At 55.3% G+C, this 14,305-nt stretch overlaps 1 protein-coding gene across 2 annotated transcripts in view; it reads right to left on the reverse strand.

Moving 5' to 3' along the window:
* Positions 1-9,226: 9,226 nt before the first annotated feature.
* Positions 9,227-14,305, reverse strand: part of TNRC18 (trinucleotide repeat containing 18) — a 92,164-nt gene continuing 87,085 nt past the window's right edge. For both annotated transcript variants that reach the window (XM_075010896.1, XM_075010895.1), the window contains 3 exons: positions 13,887-14,123; positions 13,018-13,092; positions 9,227-11,713 (listed from right to left, as the gene is read on the reverse strand). In XM_075010896.1, the coding sequence (XP_074866997.1) occupies positions 11,507-11,713; positions 13,018-13,092; positions 13,887-14,123 (519 nt within the window). In that variant the 3' untranslated portion in view covers positions 9,227-11,506. The remainder of the gene's footprint in view (positions 11,714-13,017; positions 13,093-13,886; positions 14,124-14,305) is intronic.

A 14,305-nucleotide genomic window follows, 5' to 3' on the forward strand; every position in this document is an offset into this window, starting at 1 on the left:
TGGGGGAGGGCGGTGTGGCATTGCCCTCCATCTTCTGCCCTGCGCCAATACCTGGTGGTGGACCTGCCACACTGAAGATGCCCTCAAGTGCCGTTGCCGCCAGTGTGCACAGCCCCACCCCGCCCAGCTAGCTCCATGGTGGCCCAGGCCTGCCCATTCATGTGCGGGATGAGCTGAGACCTACAGCACAACAAAGCCGCTTACGGGCCTGGACCAGGTGGCCGTCTGCGCCCCATGTGCCCTGTAAGCTGTGGGCTTGTGCAGCTGCTCAGGAAATCTGCCAATGCCACTCAGCTGATTAGCAGCGCCCCACAGCTAGATTTGTTTCCTTCCTGGTGGTGCACATGCACGCACTTAAAAACTTATTCCACACATGGAAAAGATTAGCGGGCACATTGGCTGTGACTGGCACACCCATGGCTGAGAGCTGCACCCACAGGCTGACATGCAGCTTAAACTGCCCCGGCCATGTGGACTGCTGCTGTGGCAGCTTGAGGGTGGGGAGGCAAAACAGCAGCTCGTCACCGTGCTACACAGGGCAGGGATGGAGTTGGGCCACAGCTCTGAACACCATTTAGTGTGGCCAGACTGCATGGGCTAGAGCTGTATTTGCTGATGGTGGGGGCACTCCTTTGTCCAGCTATCTGCTCAGCTGCCCACCTGGGAAGGGCAGCGGGGCGGGGGCACTAGCGTGTTGCATTCCTTCCCCTCTTCATGGGCCAAGGCCATGCCCAATGAGCGCAGGAGTCCAGCCACCACACTTACTTTTGTTACCCGCCCCCAAAGGGCTGGGGGGGGGAGGGCAGGGGAGCCACGACATTTCTTGTTGGGCATGAGTCTAGGGTGGCTTTGGCTCCATCAACACAACGGCTTCTGTCCCCATAGCAGAGTGCTTACAACAAAGTGCAACGGGCCATGTGTTCACCCTGCCTCCAGCTGGTCTATAGACATCCAGCATCATAAAGTATTAGAACTGGAAGGGATCTCAAGAGGTTCTGGTGCTTAGGCCTATGCGCCCCTGGCAGGACCAAGCACCAGCTAGATCATCCCTGGCAGATGTGTGTCTAACCTGCTCTGAAATATCTCCAATGATGAAGATTCCACAACCTCACTAGGAAATTTATTCCAGTTCTTAGCCATTCTGCCAGAAAATAGTTCCTAATGGCCAGCTCAAACCTCCCTTACTGCAACTGAAGGCCACTACTTCTTGTCCTATTGTCAGAGGTTGAGGAGAATAATTTTTTTCCCGTCTCCTTGTAACACCATTAGGTACCTGAACGTTATCATGTCCCCATTGAGTCTCCTCTTTTCCAGCCTAAATTCTTTCAATCACCCCACAGAGTTTTCTAGCCCTTTCATCATGTTCTTTGTTCTCTGACCCTTCTCCAGTTTAGTCACATCTCTCCTGAAATGCGGTGCCCAGAACTGGACACAATACTCCAGTTCAGTCTCATCAGCAGAGAACAGCAGAATTACTTCTCGTGTCATGCTAGCACCATTCCTGCTCACTAGAGACCTAACTCTAGTCTCACTCAGTCCATCCACCCTTGCCTCCTGCAGCTGGTTGTCTCAAACACCTTCTCTGCTGTAGATTATTCACTCTGGCCTGTAGCTTGTCCGGTAGCCATTTCTGGAGCGTATTGGGCATATGGGGTCTTGGTGCATTCTGACTGGCCAAACGAGTGGGAGCGAGTTTGTGGTGTCCCCACCTGGATGAGAACCACTCAGCTTTGGGTTATGGGTACAAATCTTCACATTGCCCACTCAAAAAACCACTGCCTCAGCCTAGCCGCTGATCGGAGCTTTAAAGTGACAGCCACACAGATTTGCCTGCTGGCAAGTGGCTTTGGCATCATGGCAGAGAAAGCAGCATGGGCAAATTTCATCCTAAAAGATTAGGGTTGGAAGAGACCACAGGAGGTCATTTAGTCGAACCCTCTGCTCAAAGCAGGACCAATCCCAGCTAAATCATCCCAGCCAAGATGGGTCGACCCTCACCTTAAACACCTCTAAGCATAACGATTCCACCACTTCCCCAGGTAACCCAGTCCAGTGCTTCACCACCCTGCTAGTGAAATATCCAACCTAGACCTCCCCAACTACAACTTGAGACGACTGCTTTTTGTTCTGTCATCTGCCGCCACTGAGAATAGCCTGGCTCCATCATCTTTGGCACCCGTCCTTCAGTGGAGTGAAGCAAGTCTTTGCCCACGAAAGCTTATGCTCCAAAATATCTGTTAGGCTATAAGGTGCCACAAGACTTCTTGTTGTTAACAAATCCATCCTCATTTTTCCCTTTGACAGACTAAATGAGTCCAATTCCCCATGCACCCCAGCTCCCTAATCATCTTGGTCATGCTCTGCTGGACCTCTCCAATTTGTCCACGCCCTTTCTCTACGGGGAGGGCCAATGCTGGATGCGGGACTCCATATGCAGCCTCACTGATACCAAATAAAGGGGCATAATCACTGCCCTCAGTCTGCTAGCAATGCACCTACTGATGCAGGCCAATATGCCGTTAGCTTCCTTGGCAGCAAGCGCACCATACCCAGCCTCTCATCTACTGTAATCCAGGGTCATTTTCTGTGGAACTGCTGCTTCGCCAGTCGGTCCCCAGCATGCAGAAGATCTGGGATTCTTCCATCCTCGGTGCAGGACTCTGCAGGTGTCCTTGTTGAACTGCCTCAGAGCTCTTTTGGTCCAATCCATCTAGGTCACTCAGCGGTATCCCTAACCTCAAGCACATCCACCTGCTGCGCGCCGCGCCCCCCCCCCCCCGCCCCCCAGCTTATACCACCTGCTAGCTAAACATTGAGCTGTTGATCACTAGGCCTATGTCTGCACTACAGCGATCTGTCGAGAGAAGTTACTGTTGGACGATGTCTTCCGACACAACTTCTGTCGACGGATTGCGGCCACACACGAAAGCGGATCGCTCTGCCTATCCCCTCTGTCGGCAGAGAGCGGCCAGACTGCCTGGCCGCTCTCTCAACAGAGCGGCCAACCAGAAGCACAGCAGACAGGGCTGCCAACAGAGGGCCCCTCGAAGCGTTTACACAGCATTTTTGTCTACAGATTCTGTTGAGAACAACATTGTGCCTCGGGCGGGGGTGCGGGGGGGGGGGGGCAGGCGGCTGTCAACTAAAGTGCCGCGTTTGGTCGAGTTACTGTCACCAGACCACATTGTTAGTGTGGCTGCTTTGTGAGGTTTTTGTTGAGAAAATTCTCTAATGTAGACGTAGCCTAGCTGCTGAGTCCAGCTAGTTAGCCGGCTTTCTATCCACCTTACATGGGCCATTTAGCAAAGCCAAACTTTCCAAGTGCCGGCCAGGACACCGTGGGCGACCTCATCAAAAGCTTTTCTGAAGTCCAGGCATCTCGCAACCACCACTTTCCACACAGTCATAGAGCCAGTAATCGCATCAGACGCCAATCGGGGGTGGGCAGGCATGACCTGCCTGTGGTGAATTCACGGTTACTGCTTCTGATTACCTTCCTCTCCACAAGGTGTTTCAAAATGGCTTCCTCGAGGCCCCGCTCCATGTTTTCGAGGGACTGAGGCGAGGCTGACTGTCCCCCTGTTTCTTCTTCCCTTTTGTAAAGCTGTGCCCGATATTTGCCTTTTTCCAATCAGCCGGGAACCCTCTTGGTCACCAGGTGTTTTCAAAGATACTAGCCAGTGACTCTGCAATCACATCAGCCAACTCTGTCAGCACTCAAACACGTACCAGGAGTTTTTCCCCCCATTGGTGTGACTGTTTACAGCTGGAGATACTAACTCAGCACTTGGGCCACCTAAGCTGTGTTAGCACTTGTCTGGGTTGCTAACTTGCTCTTTTTTTGCAGAGGTGATGGGCTCTGGTCATCTGAAGGTGCTCTCCAGGACCAACGTACTGTGCAATTTATGGCTGTCTGCCCCATCAATGCTTTAAGCCTGTACATTTAAATTGGCATGATATAGCCTGCAAAAGAAGGTTGACATTTGCAATCACCAAGGGCAATGGGACACTCATCTCCTATCTGAATTTCTGTAGGGGGTTCCCCACGCCACCCAAGCACTTTCTGGTACACTAAATAGAGCTGCTGAAATAGCTGCTTTTGGGCTGTGAGGGTTGCAGAGAAATGTTGAGACGACAGTCGTGTGACAACAACAGGTTGAACTTTTCTAGTCCAGCTCCCTCTTATCTGGCACCATCTGTAATCTGGCATGATTTTAGTTAGCCAGATGACCCCTTATCTCGGATGTGGTCCCACAAAGCCACCAGTCCTGCTCTCAGTGTTCTGTGCTGTTATTTAGCTGTGATTTAGCCTTAAACGTCTTCTAAGAGCCCTGTCAGCAGCGGACGTGTTGGCTTTGCTGCTGGATGATACTGACCTCCCATGGTTTGGCAAATTCTCTGGTTTGGTCCCGGTCAGGGCCCACGGGTGCCCTGTACAAGCGAATTCACTACCCCATGGTTTGCACCGCAGTAAATGTCATAGAGGCCAGCTGAACAGGGCCCAGTCGTGGCCGTTTTGTAGCATGTAACAGCTCATCAAAGCCAAAGCACGTGTATTTGAACTACAGGGTTTCCAGGTGCCGTATGACTGTGTTGTGGCGCGTGCAGTCCGCTCGTTCATTGGCCTCTCTGTCCCGTCTGTTTGTGTGTCCATAACCCCAGGGGGCCGTTCAAGCCAAGCCACACCCAGAGGTTGGCGCCGTTCACTTGCTTTTTTGCCCCTGAAAATCTGCTTGGGCCAAGTTAGCTGGGTAGCGAAGGGGGCTGCGGACTGCGTAGCAAGAGGAAAGCAGCCCCATGTCTCTGCCCAGCTGCCGTCCCTTTGCCTTGAGCACGCAGGATGGCTTGTGAGGGAGTCAGGCGTGCTCTGGTGTTGGTGCACGCACACACCCACACACAGGTGTCCTTAGCCCAGAGTGCTGCTCAACCCTCTTCCTTTGCATCCACAGGCCAGTAGAGCTGTGGGCTGCGGGCTGGGCTGAGCCCCGCCTCTCACACGCATCTCTCTCAGGAGGGGTTACAAGCCTCAGCCGGGCTGTGTCGCTGTCTTAGTGTCACTTTGCTGTTGTGTGTTTGCTGATAAATAAAGTCGGGGGGGGCGGGATTTTTGGGTAAAAGGTGCCAGGGACTGGACCCCGGTCGCTTCCTTGCTCTGCTGGGGACACCGCTGGCCGTCGGCGATGAGTTGGCAGCTGGCCACTGAGCCGCAGTGGTCAGCAGCATCCTGCCTCTTGGTTTCAGTGGTTGTTGGGCTCCGACTAGCTTTGTGGTGCTGGGCCTGTAGGGCAAGACCAGGGTATAGCCCTTGTCCCACCTACCCTTCCAGCACACTGCACCCTGGCAGGTGGGAGCCCTGCAGTCCGAGCCAGAGGACTGGGCCAGCTCTGGGTTTGGCATCAAGGAGCCTCAGTTCCCCACACGTAGCATGGGGAGAGCTGCACTGTCCAGCCTTACACGGGAAGTGGGAGGGGCTCAGCTATGCCAGTGATGGTGCTCACACAAGGCCCCTTGGGGTGTCCAGCAGCTGGCTCTTAGGGGGCCACCTGGTCCCAGTGACTCCAAAAATATGCCGCCGTCCATTCAGCCCCTGCCCGAACCTGGGCTGTCTGTCACCTGTCGGCGAGCCCTTAGCCACGCCGTCCATTTCCCTCAGCGCATCGTTGTGTTAACGCCCAAAAGTGCCTCAGTGGCGGGGCCGTGCCGCAGCTCAGGAGCCTGACGCTCTCAGCGAGGGAGTGAGCAGCACAGAAGGGCCTCGCCTGCAGGCGTTTCTGATGCCTGGCTCTTGGACATCGCCCGCTCTCACACTGCCCTGCTCAGGCTTTGAAAGCCCCATTTACCTAGTCACTTCATGCTGCTGTGGCGCACAGTGAATACCTCTCACACACTCTTCTTCAGCTACTGATGCCCACGAATGGACAGGTGCACTGCCCTGTGAGCTCAGTGGGGGGAGAGGCGGGCGTGCAAAAGGAACAGGCCTTGTCCTGGCTTGGTGGGCAGAAAAACCCTCATCCATCCTCCATGCTGTTACAGAAAAGCACTTCTGCAACAGCCGGGGGCCACAAAGCCAAATTGACGGCCATGGGGCTTTCCAAACAACCTACATGGGGGACAAGCACTGTCCTCACCTCGCCCTTCCCCCCTTGCAAGACTTGTCAAGGAGGGCTCGTCTTTGCTCCATCATAGCAGGGGCCAGCCGACACCCTGAGGGCTGTTAGCCGCATGCCAGGAGGCTGAGAGTCTCACCTAACCAGGCCTAACCTTCCATCACTACTGCCTCCACCAATGCAGCACGTTCGTCTTGAGCAGGGCCCAGCCTGGAGTGCTGAGCCCAATTGTTTTCCTTCAGCTTGCACCAGCACTGAGCACCCTCAGTGGCACCACAATATCCCTGCCCGCCTGGGACTGGGGACACCCCCAGGTGTGCTGGCCCGGTCTGGCCATGGGCTGCCTGGACAGTGGCGAAAGGGACAGCTGCCTTTAGGAAGGTGCTGGGTGAAGCCCAGGTCGTCACTTAGCAGTCCACACCCCTTTGATGGGCCAGCCCTGTAACTGTCCCACAACCAGAGCTGGGCAGGTGGTTAATGGTTATTGAGCAGGCTCGTGTCAAAGCTACAACACACCTAAGCCAAACATAACCAAGCATCCTTCCGCCATGCCCAGCCCTGAAGGATGTGCTGGAGTGTGGGGGGGGTCCTGGAGCAGGGACCACGAGCAATATAACCTTCCTCTGTTGATTTCTAATGCCAGCGCCTGAACATGCGGGGGCGGGGGCGAGATCTTGGGAGAAAAGGCAATAGTGTGGATTTAAACAGAGTTAGTGAACCCACCAGCATGACCTTCCTTCTGCCTTAAAAGTTTAGTGTGGGCCTGTTTAAACCCCCCACCCCTTAAACCGAACCAGCACAGGGCTTCCCAGACATGGACATCCTACCCGTGCAACTAAGTCAACGTAACATTCGCCTGTAGGTTAAACTGGTGCAGTTGTCTCGTGGGCCGAAAGCTCAGACTGTCCCCACGTGGGAGGGTGCGCGGGCGGCACCATAGCAGCCAGATGGTAACAGTGCCTTTGTTAGGGGCTGAGCTTCAAACCCACAACCAGCAGGACTAGTTTCAATCATTCAACACCAGCAGCAGCCCTAATTAAAATGGTTTCCAGAGGGCCCTCGAAGGCCAGTGATGACTGTGCTTGGAAGCTGACCTGCCCCGCACGAGAGCCAACCAAGGCTGTGAGGTGAGCACCTAAGGCTACCCGGCAGGTTCCTGGCTTAGCTGGGTGAGCTTCGTTGAATCCCCTGAAATAGGAGCAGGTGTCCTAGCCAAGCTGAGGGGCCTCCCCTGGGGCATGGGAGAGCGCGGCTGACCTACTGTGGCTTAGCTGTGCTGGCCAGAGCAGCAAGGATGGGAGACAGCTGCTTCTATGCCACCATTTAACCCAGGGAAGGGCTCTGTGCTGGCCAGTCTCGGTTTAACAGACCTCTCTCCATCTTATCCTTGACCCCCCCGCCCAGCTGTTGGGTTCTGCTGGCTTCTCTTCGGCCCGTGGGGTCCCAAGGACAGACTCATCCTGGCCCCACAGCACTGGCTGTTAGCTGCAGCATCTGCTCGATAGCTGCCTCCGGCTCCTGTAGCAGTTACTCTGCTAGTGGGTCTTTCCCCATCCTGAACTGCCACGAGCCTGCTGTCCTGCCTCCGAAAGCGGCTCACCAGCAAGGTGCTGCTGGCAGCGCTGCTGACGGATACTGAAATCGCACGAGGAACAGCTGCAAAAAACCCCACCCAGCTACTGAAAAGACGTGTGCCTTAGCAACGGGTGGGCAGGCCCATCAGGGGAGGATGCCTGCCCTGCCCTGCCCTGCCCTCCCCCCCGCACCCCCCGAGCCGGGTGAGGTCAGTGTCTCTGCTTTGCTGGGCTTTATGGGAGCCCGAGCACAGCCAGCACAATCCGGCCAGGCCATTTCCCAGACTGTGGGGGGCTGCAGGGCCTCAACGCCCCTTCACCTTGCGCAGAGGCACCACGCAAGCCAAACATTAGCTCCATGGCTCAGCCTGGCCTTTCCTGGCCGCATTACCACCTTCCCACCTGGAGTCAAGGCAGCAGGGCATGAAGGTCACGCTGGTTCCCTTTGCTCCAGCCCCCAGCTCCATGGCCACGGCCTGGGTTACTCCACTGGCTGAGGCTGCCCAAGGAAGATGGGTCCATCCGGTGTCTGGCCCTGATCCCCCTGCAGTGGCCCACGCCCATTCTTTGCACTGCTGCTGCTGCCTGCCTCCAAAACCTGCCCCTGCCGCCTCCCTGCGCCCCACCTCGGGCAGCCTGGGCGCAGCGAGCGGTCTAGCCGCAGGGCAGGACGGTCACCAGCCGTGTGCGCACAGACGGGTTCGTCGGCTACTGTGTCGTTAGAACCCTGGGCCCACCCCTCACGAGAAGGAGCCGCCCCCCTGCTCCCGCTGTCACGAATCCACAACTGAGCTGCTCAGCCGTGCGCCACTACCAGAGCTGACTGCGGGGCCTTCAGCCCCAAGACCACGTCCCCCCCCCGCCCCCACCCAGAAAACAGAGCCGCTGGCTTTAGGTATCCCACCCTAACCCTGCCACAGCCAGAGCGGCTCTGCCCTGCATCTCACCCCACCCCGGCCCCTTGGCTGTGCTGCACCAGTGCTGTCCATTCCTCTTGCAGCTCTGTGCTGGGCTGGCTTCGGGGCACCCAGGGGAACGGCAGGAGGGCAGGGGACTGTGGCGTTCTGCTGCTGGAAGGTGGGTTCATTTGCAGACCCAGCAGCCACTGCCCAGGGGCCTCCCCTCCGCGGTGGGAATTGCAGAACACAGCCCCTGTGCTGTGGCAGCTCCCCGGCTGCTTAACCCCATGACCACCCCACCCAGGAGCTGGCCCTGCTGGCTGCTTCTGGGGCACAGCACAGTGCCCCGGGACAGCAGGGACTAGGCCACCTTGTCTCTGCAGCACTGACGACCAGACTGTTAATGGCCCCATCAGCAGAGTTGACCAGAACCTCAGCGTCCCTTTTCCAGGTGTCACCTCCTTGACCAAATGCTCTCAGGCAGCTGCTGCCACAGAACAGCAACCCACCTGCCAGCCTGAGAAGTGGCTGGTCCCGCCCCTTCCCTTCGCCGTCTGCTCGGGCCAGGACCGAACGTGGTCACTGGCAGGTGCCGTGACAATACAAAACTACACACAACTGTAAAAAACCAGACAGAAAAAGATGCTTCGTTTTTTCCAATCGTTTTCTTTTTTATGAAAAACGGTCACACGGAATTCTCCAACCAACATAATGCCAAACGAAAAAAACCTTTTTTTAAACAAAAAACGAAAACAGAAAACAAAAGACAAAAACCTGGCTCTCCTTTCCTCTCGATTGTCTGAAAAATCCTTGTGTTCCATAGAAGGCATTGGGCAGTAAGTGCTTTCTATTTAACATTAGCATAAAATCTCTCTCGATCTCTTTAAAATTTGCTCACACAATCTGCTTCTCTACGTACAGTACACTTTGCGCGTGCCTGTTTGTGTGTGCCTGTTCCCAGATCATTTACATTCACAATCCAACTGGAAATAAAAAATAATATTCTAAATGTCAGACTGTGTTCTTTATAATTTCATAATTTTTTTCACAGTTTTAAAAAGTTTATATTTTTATATATATATATATATATATTTATATTTATAATTAAAAAGTTGAATCCATTTAAAGACTTATAATACAGACGGGTTTAAAGAGTCTTTTGGTACATTAAAACTGTACAGTTTAGAAACATTAATATCCACCAAGTCTTGGTGAGCCACAGGCTGGAGCAGAGGTGGCCAATATTCAGCACCATTGTCGTTCTTTTAGAGTTTGAAGGTTCATGTTTTACGGGGTGCCCCTCTGCCCTTCCCATAAAGGCTGCAAGTTCCTAGTATTCAGCTCGTACCACGGCAGATAGCTAAAAATCTGTCCTTGTCAGTCTCTCCCCTGGAGCTCTGGGTAGGTCACTCTGCTGTGACCCAGGCTGGTACTCTCGGCGTCCTAGAAATATGTAGTGCGAATCGGTTAGTTGCAAAGATCAGTGCATCTCTTGAGATTTCAGTTAAGTGCAAGGACATTGCGCTGTCGTGTTGTTCTGCTCCACTCCCCTGGCTCCTGGCCTGCTGTCCCCAGAGCCCGAGTGGCGAATCGGTGGTCTGGATTGCAAACCTGGCTCCCTGAAACAGCAAGTGGCCAAAGCTGACGGCTCAGGCGGGTGGAAGATGAACGAGATGGGTGGCTCAGCTTCTGGGAGGAGGGAGACTGACTGCTCTCAATGAGCCCTGGGGGCCCGCTAAGCAGAGTGCCTGCTCCTGATGACAGCTGGGTTCTGGCCACCTGCCACGGATATGCAGCCAACACCTCCTGTGCTGACGCTGGTGGGGGCAGTACTCTCTCTTCCCTTTCGAGCAGGGAGCTGTGTGCACTTTGACTTGAATGCCAGGATCCTTGACCCTGGAGAGAGAGAGCATGGCCCCTCAGCGCCATGTGAAATCCACGGTGCTGCACCTGTGTGAAATCACTGCTGTGGGCTCTGGTCACCTTCCAGCTGCAAGTCGTGGCTTCTGCCTTCGTGAGCAGGTTGCAGCAACTTCCTCATGCATCTCACGTCCCGAAGGGAGATTTTTTTTGTTCGTTACATTCCACCCGTGTCCTCCCTCTGGGATTCCAGCCCTCCCGTTCCTCCCGACCCTCCACCGCAGACAGTCTCTTGATTTTTTGGATGAATCTACTGAGTTAATCCATTTGTTCCATGAAATGTTAAGGTCACACGAATGCCACTTCTGAGATTCTGGTCTCTCCTTCCCTTCAACTCCTCACAGCCCAGAATGGATGTTTGTCAACAACTCTGAGTCTGAAGGACTCCGCTCCTTCTTGGCTGTCTGCTCGCGTTAGCTCTTTGCTAGGTCCCAGACAGCAGGCTTAGAGGAAGGGAAGTGGATTAAAGGCGCACACGCTGTCTGAGCCAAGCACTTCTCTTGCGCTTCAAATTTCCCAGGATGTTAACGTGCAGTTAGTCCGGAAGGAGCTACAGAGAAGGAGGTGCCGATACCCTGAAGATTAGTACGCGTACTTCTGAATATTTTAGGGGGTCAAGCAACACAAAAGAAGCCACCACTGCCAGGGCTTCTATTTCGATGTTATTCACTGGTACAGGGACCTGAGACTTGTTAACTCTGCAGGAGGAGAAGGGGGAAGGAGGAAGCTGGTTAATTCTGCCTTAATTAAAACCACCCCATTCCTCCCGAAAAGTGTGGGACCCAATCTCTAATGCCAACCCAAAACCATCTTCCGAATGTCCGGGGTTGATTCCTTCCCGCCCTAACTTTCTCTCGTCTCTTCGTGAAAACCTGTCCATAGTGTGCCACCGCAGTCATGAGCAGGAATAAATCACGTTGGCTGACCAGGCACATCCTCGGATTTGCCGTGCTCTTTGTCCAAAGGGAAATCGGAACAGGCCCCCGACTTCCTTCTTCCTAGACAATCAGCAGATGACTGGGACGCCATCCGTATTGAAAATCATGCCTGTGGTAGGCTCATAGGTCCCTGCTAGGTAGTACAGATCCTCACTGTCCTGGTATTTCTTAGTCTTTAACATCTGCTCGTACTGGTCCAGACCAACCACCAGACACTTATGAGAAATGGTCTGCACATCATTTTCATCCACATGAGAGGATTGGTAGAGAGCTCGCTGCATTAAAGGAAAGGGGGCGGGGGGGGGAGAGAGACAGCGACATTAGTGGTCGCTTGACACCCTTTCGAATACATCCCTTCCCCACCAACTAGGTGCCCCAAGGACCGGAGAGCTCCACAGATGTAAATCAGAGGCGGGGCTGAGCGACAGCCCTGGTGCTGACCACCCCTGAAATCTAGGGAAGTTCACAAACGGGACCTGTGCAGGCAACCACCCCACCTCCCCCTGCTCACTGTAAAATGCCCAAACTCTGCACTCGGAGGCGGACGGACGCTCGTCTCTGCACAGAACGGCGCCAGAACAGACGGGGCGGCCCTCCCTTCATTAATGTGTGTTGCTCCTCTTGCAGGGGTGGGGAACCTACGGTCCGTGGGCTGGCTTGTCTGAATCCGGCCCGCAAGCCTGGGGCGCGAGTGGATGCCGGCGCTGCATCCATGTGAGGACCACCATGGCTGGAAGGCCGGCACGGGCCGGCTCATGCTGCTGTGGGGGGGCTGGGAGGGGGAGCAAGCCCCATGGGCCCACTCCAGGCAAGTTGTGACTGGATCCAGGCCATGGACTCTTCTTGGCAGGAGGGAAGTGGCTCCATTCGGGCATTGCCCATGTCACTCCCATTGGCCAGACCGCAACCAATGGAAGAGGACGGGGGGAGCGGGGCGGGGGCGCTTCCCTGCAGCATCCAGAGAGCCACATGGAGCAATGTGCATCCTGCTCCCCAGCACTTGGAGCTGCGCCAAGTAGGCACCCCATCCCCCCATCCCCTGCCCCCTCCTCGAGCCTCCACCCCAGCTTGCTCCTGCACCCCACACCCCCTCCCTCCTGGGCTCCCAGCCCACTCCCATCCAGACCCCCAGAGCTAGCCTGCTCCTGCCTCCTACCACCCACCCAGACCCTGCACCTCCAGCTCATTCCGGCACCCTCCCCTCCAGCCCAGCCCAGACCCCACATCCCCACCACAACCCAGGCCTGGGCCACCCCCTCCCATGCACCGTACCCCTAATTTCTGGCCCCACCCCAGAACCTAAGACAACCCCAAAAACCTACTAGCCCCAGTCCCCCCAGGCCCTGGGGCAGAGCTCAACTGCAGTGCAGTGACCGTCTTTTATTTTGGCTTCTCAGATGGCGGCCACACAGGGGAGGTTTTGGGGGGTTTTTTCTGCTTCTCACTGGCATGTGGCCCCCGACTGATTCTTCTTCAGCTCAGTGGCCCCTGACCTGAAAAAGGTTCCCCACCCCTGAGGCTGCATCACTCAACCACTCCGAGGCCTGGCTGGCTGCCCTCCGCACCCTCCAGCTCTCACCTCCATGAAGTCCTTTCGCTGGCTGGAGGCCTGCAGAGCAGCAGACAGGCTCCTCCCGGACTTCTGATCCCAACGCTGCACCGAGGAGAGGCAGCCAGGAAAAACGGAGGGGAAGAAATGTTAAAGCAGGCAATGCAGTACTTTCCACAGGCTCCTGCTTCCCCCATCCTCCCACATCCTCTGTAAGCTGAGCGCTTGGGCAGCCGTCCAGGAGAGCATCAGCTGATTAGCAAAGCGCATGCAGCTGGCAGTCTGTGTCTTTGCTGGTGGTGCACATTCACACAAGCATCAGTGCCCGTAACAAAATTTATTCCATGCACAAACGGTTAAAAAAAAATAGCAGGAACACTGAGCTGGACCTAGACTCATCAGCATAAATAGAGACAAGCTTTAGCGTGGCCAAGCAGCAGCTCCCAGTAAGAGCAGTGAGAGCGGTGCGGTGCTCAGCACCCTGAGCATCAGGCCCACACAGCCTTCCGTGCAAGAAGAGCCCCCCCTCGCCCTTCGCAGGCCAGACGGTTGGAATAAACCACTTGGCTCTGTCATGGGAGGCGGGGGAAGAGAACACAAGTTTCATGGGCTCCTGCAGAAGGCAGCTGGTTGTGTTCCAAAGGGGCGTCTCAGAAGTAGACAAACCACCTCTCCCTCCTGGGGGCTTTACAAACCCTCAGCACCTCCATCCACCGACTGCCTGGATCGCACCGTATCAACACGGCCGCCCACCCTTTGCTGGTGGCGAATGGAACCAAATGATATTATGCCTTTAATAAAACCCAGTGGAAGCTGCCTCACTCCTGCCAGGACAGGGGTCTGGGGAGAGCTTTGCAGCACAAGTGTTCAACAGGGTGGGCAGCATTCCATCAACGTACCTTGCCTTCGTTAAGCTTCTTCCCAGGGTTGGTTTCTTCTGGGTGGTAAAACCACTTGACCCTGACTACCATGTTGTTGCCCCAGGACTCCCACATGCTCTGGATCCGGCCAATGTAAGGTAGGTTGGGCCGGCCAGCGGATAAGAAGACCGCACAGTCCCCAATCCGGATGATCTCCTTGCCACGGACAATGGCCTTGTAGAACAGCTTCCTGGCCTTCCCTTTCATGCCTCGCCTCTGTGAAGTTGGGAGCGCAGAGCAATGTGAACAGAATATCAGGTACCGACTGGCTTCACTCTCCTCCCCTTGCCCTGCCTGCATTCCACTATGAATAACCAGAGCGCCAAAGGTTAGGTCTGGTCAGCCAAACGGTCTGGCAAAACAACGTGAAGATGCCTCTTCAGCGAGAGGGTCCAGGG

This window comes from Carettochelys insculpta, chromosome 16 (assembly GCF_033958435.1).
Source record: "Carettochelys insculpta isolate YL-2023 chromosome 16, ASM3395843v1, whole genome shotgun sequence".
In the NCBI taxonomy this organism is placed as follows: domain Eukaryota; kingdom Metazoa; phylum Chordata; order Testudines; family Carettochelyidae; genus Carettochelys; species Carettochelys insculpta.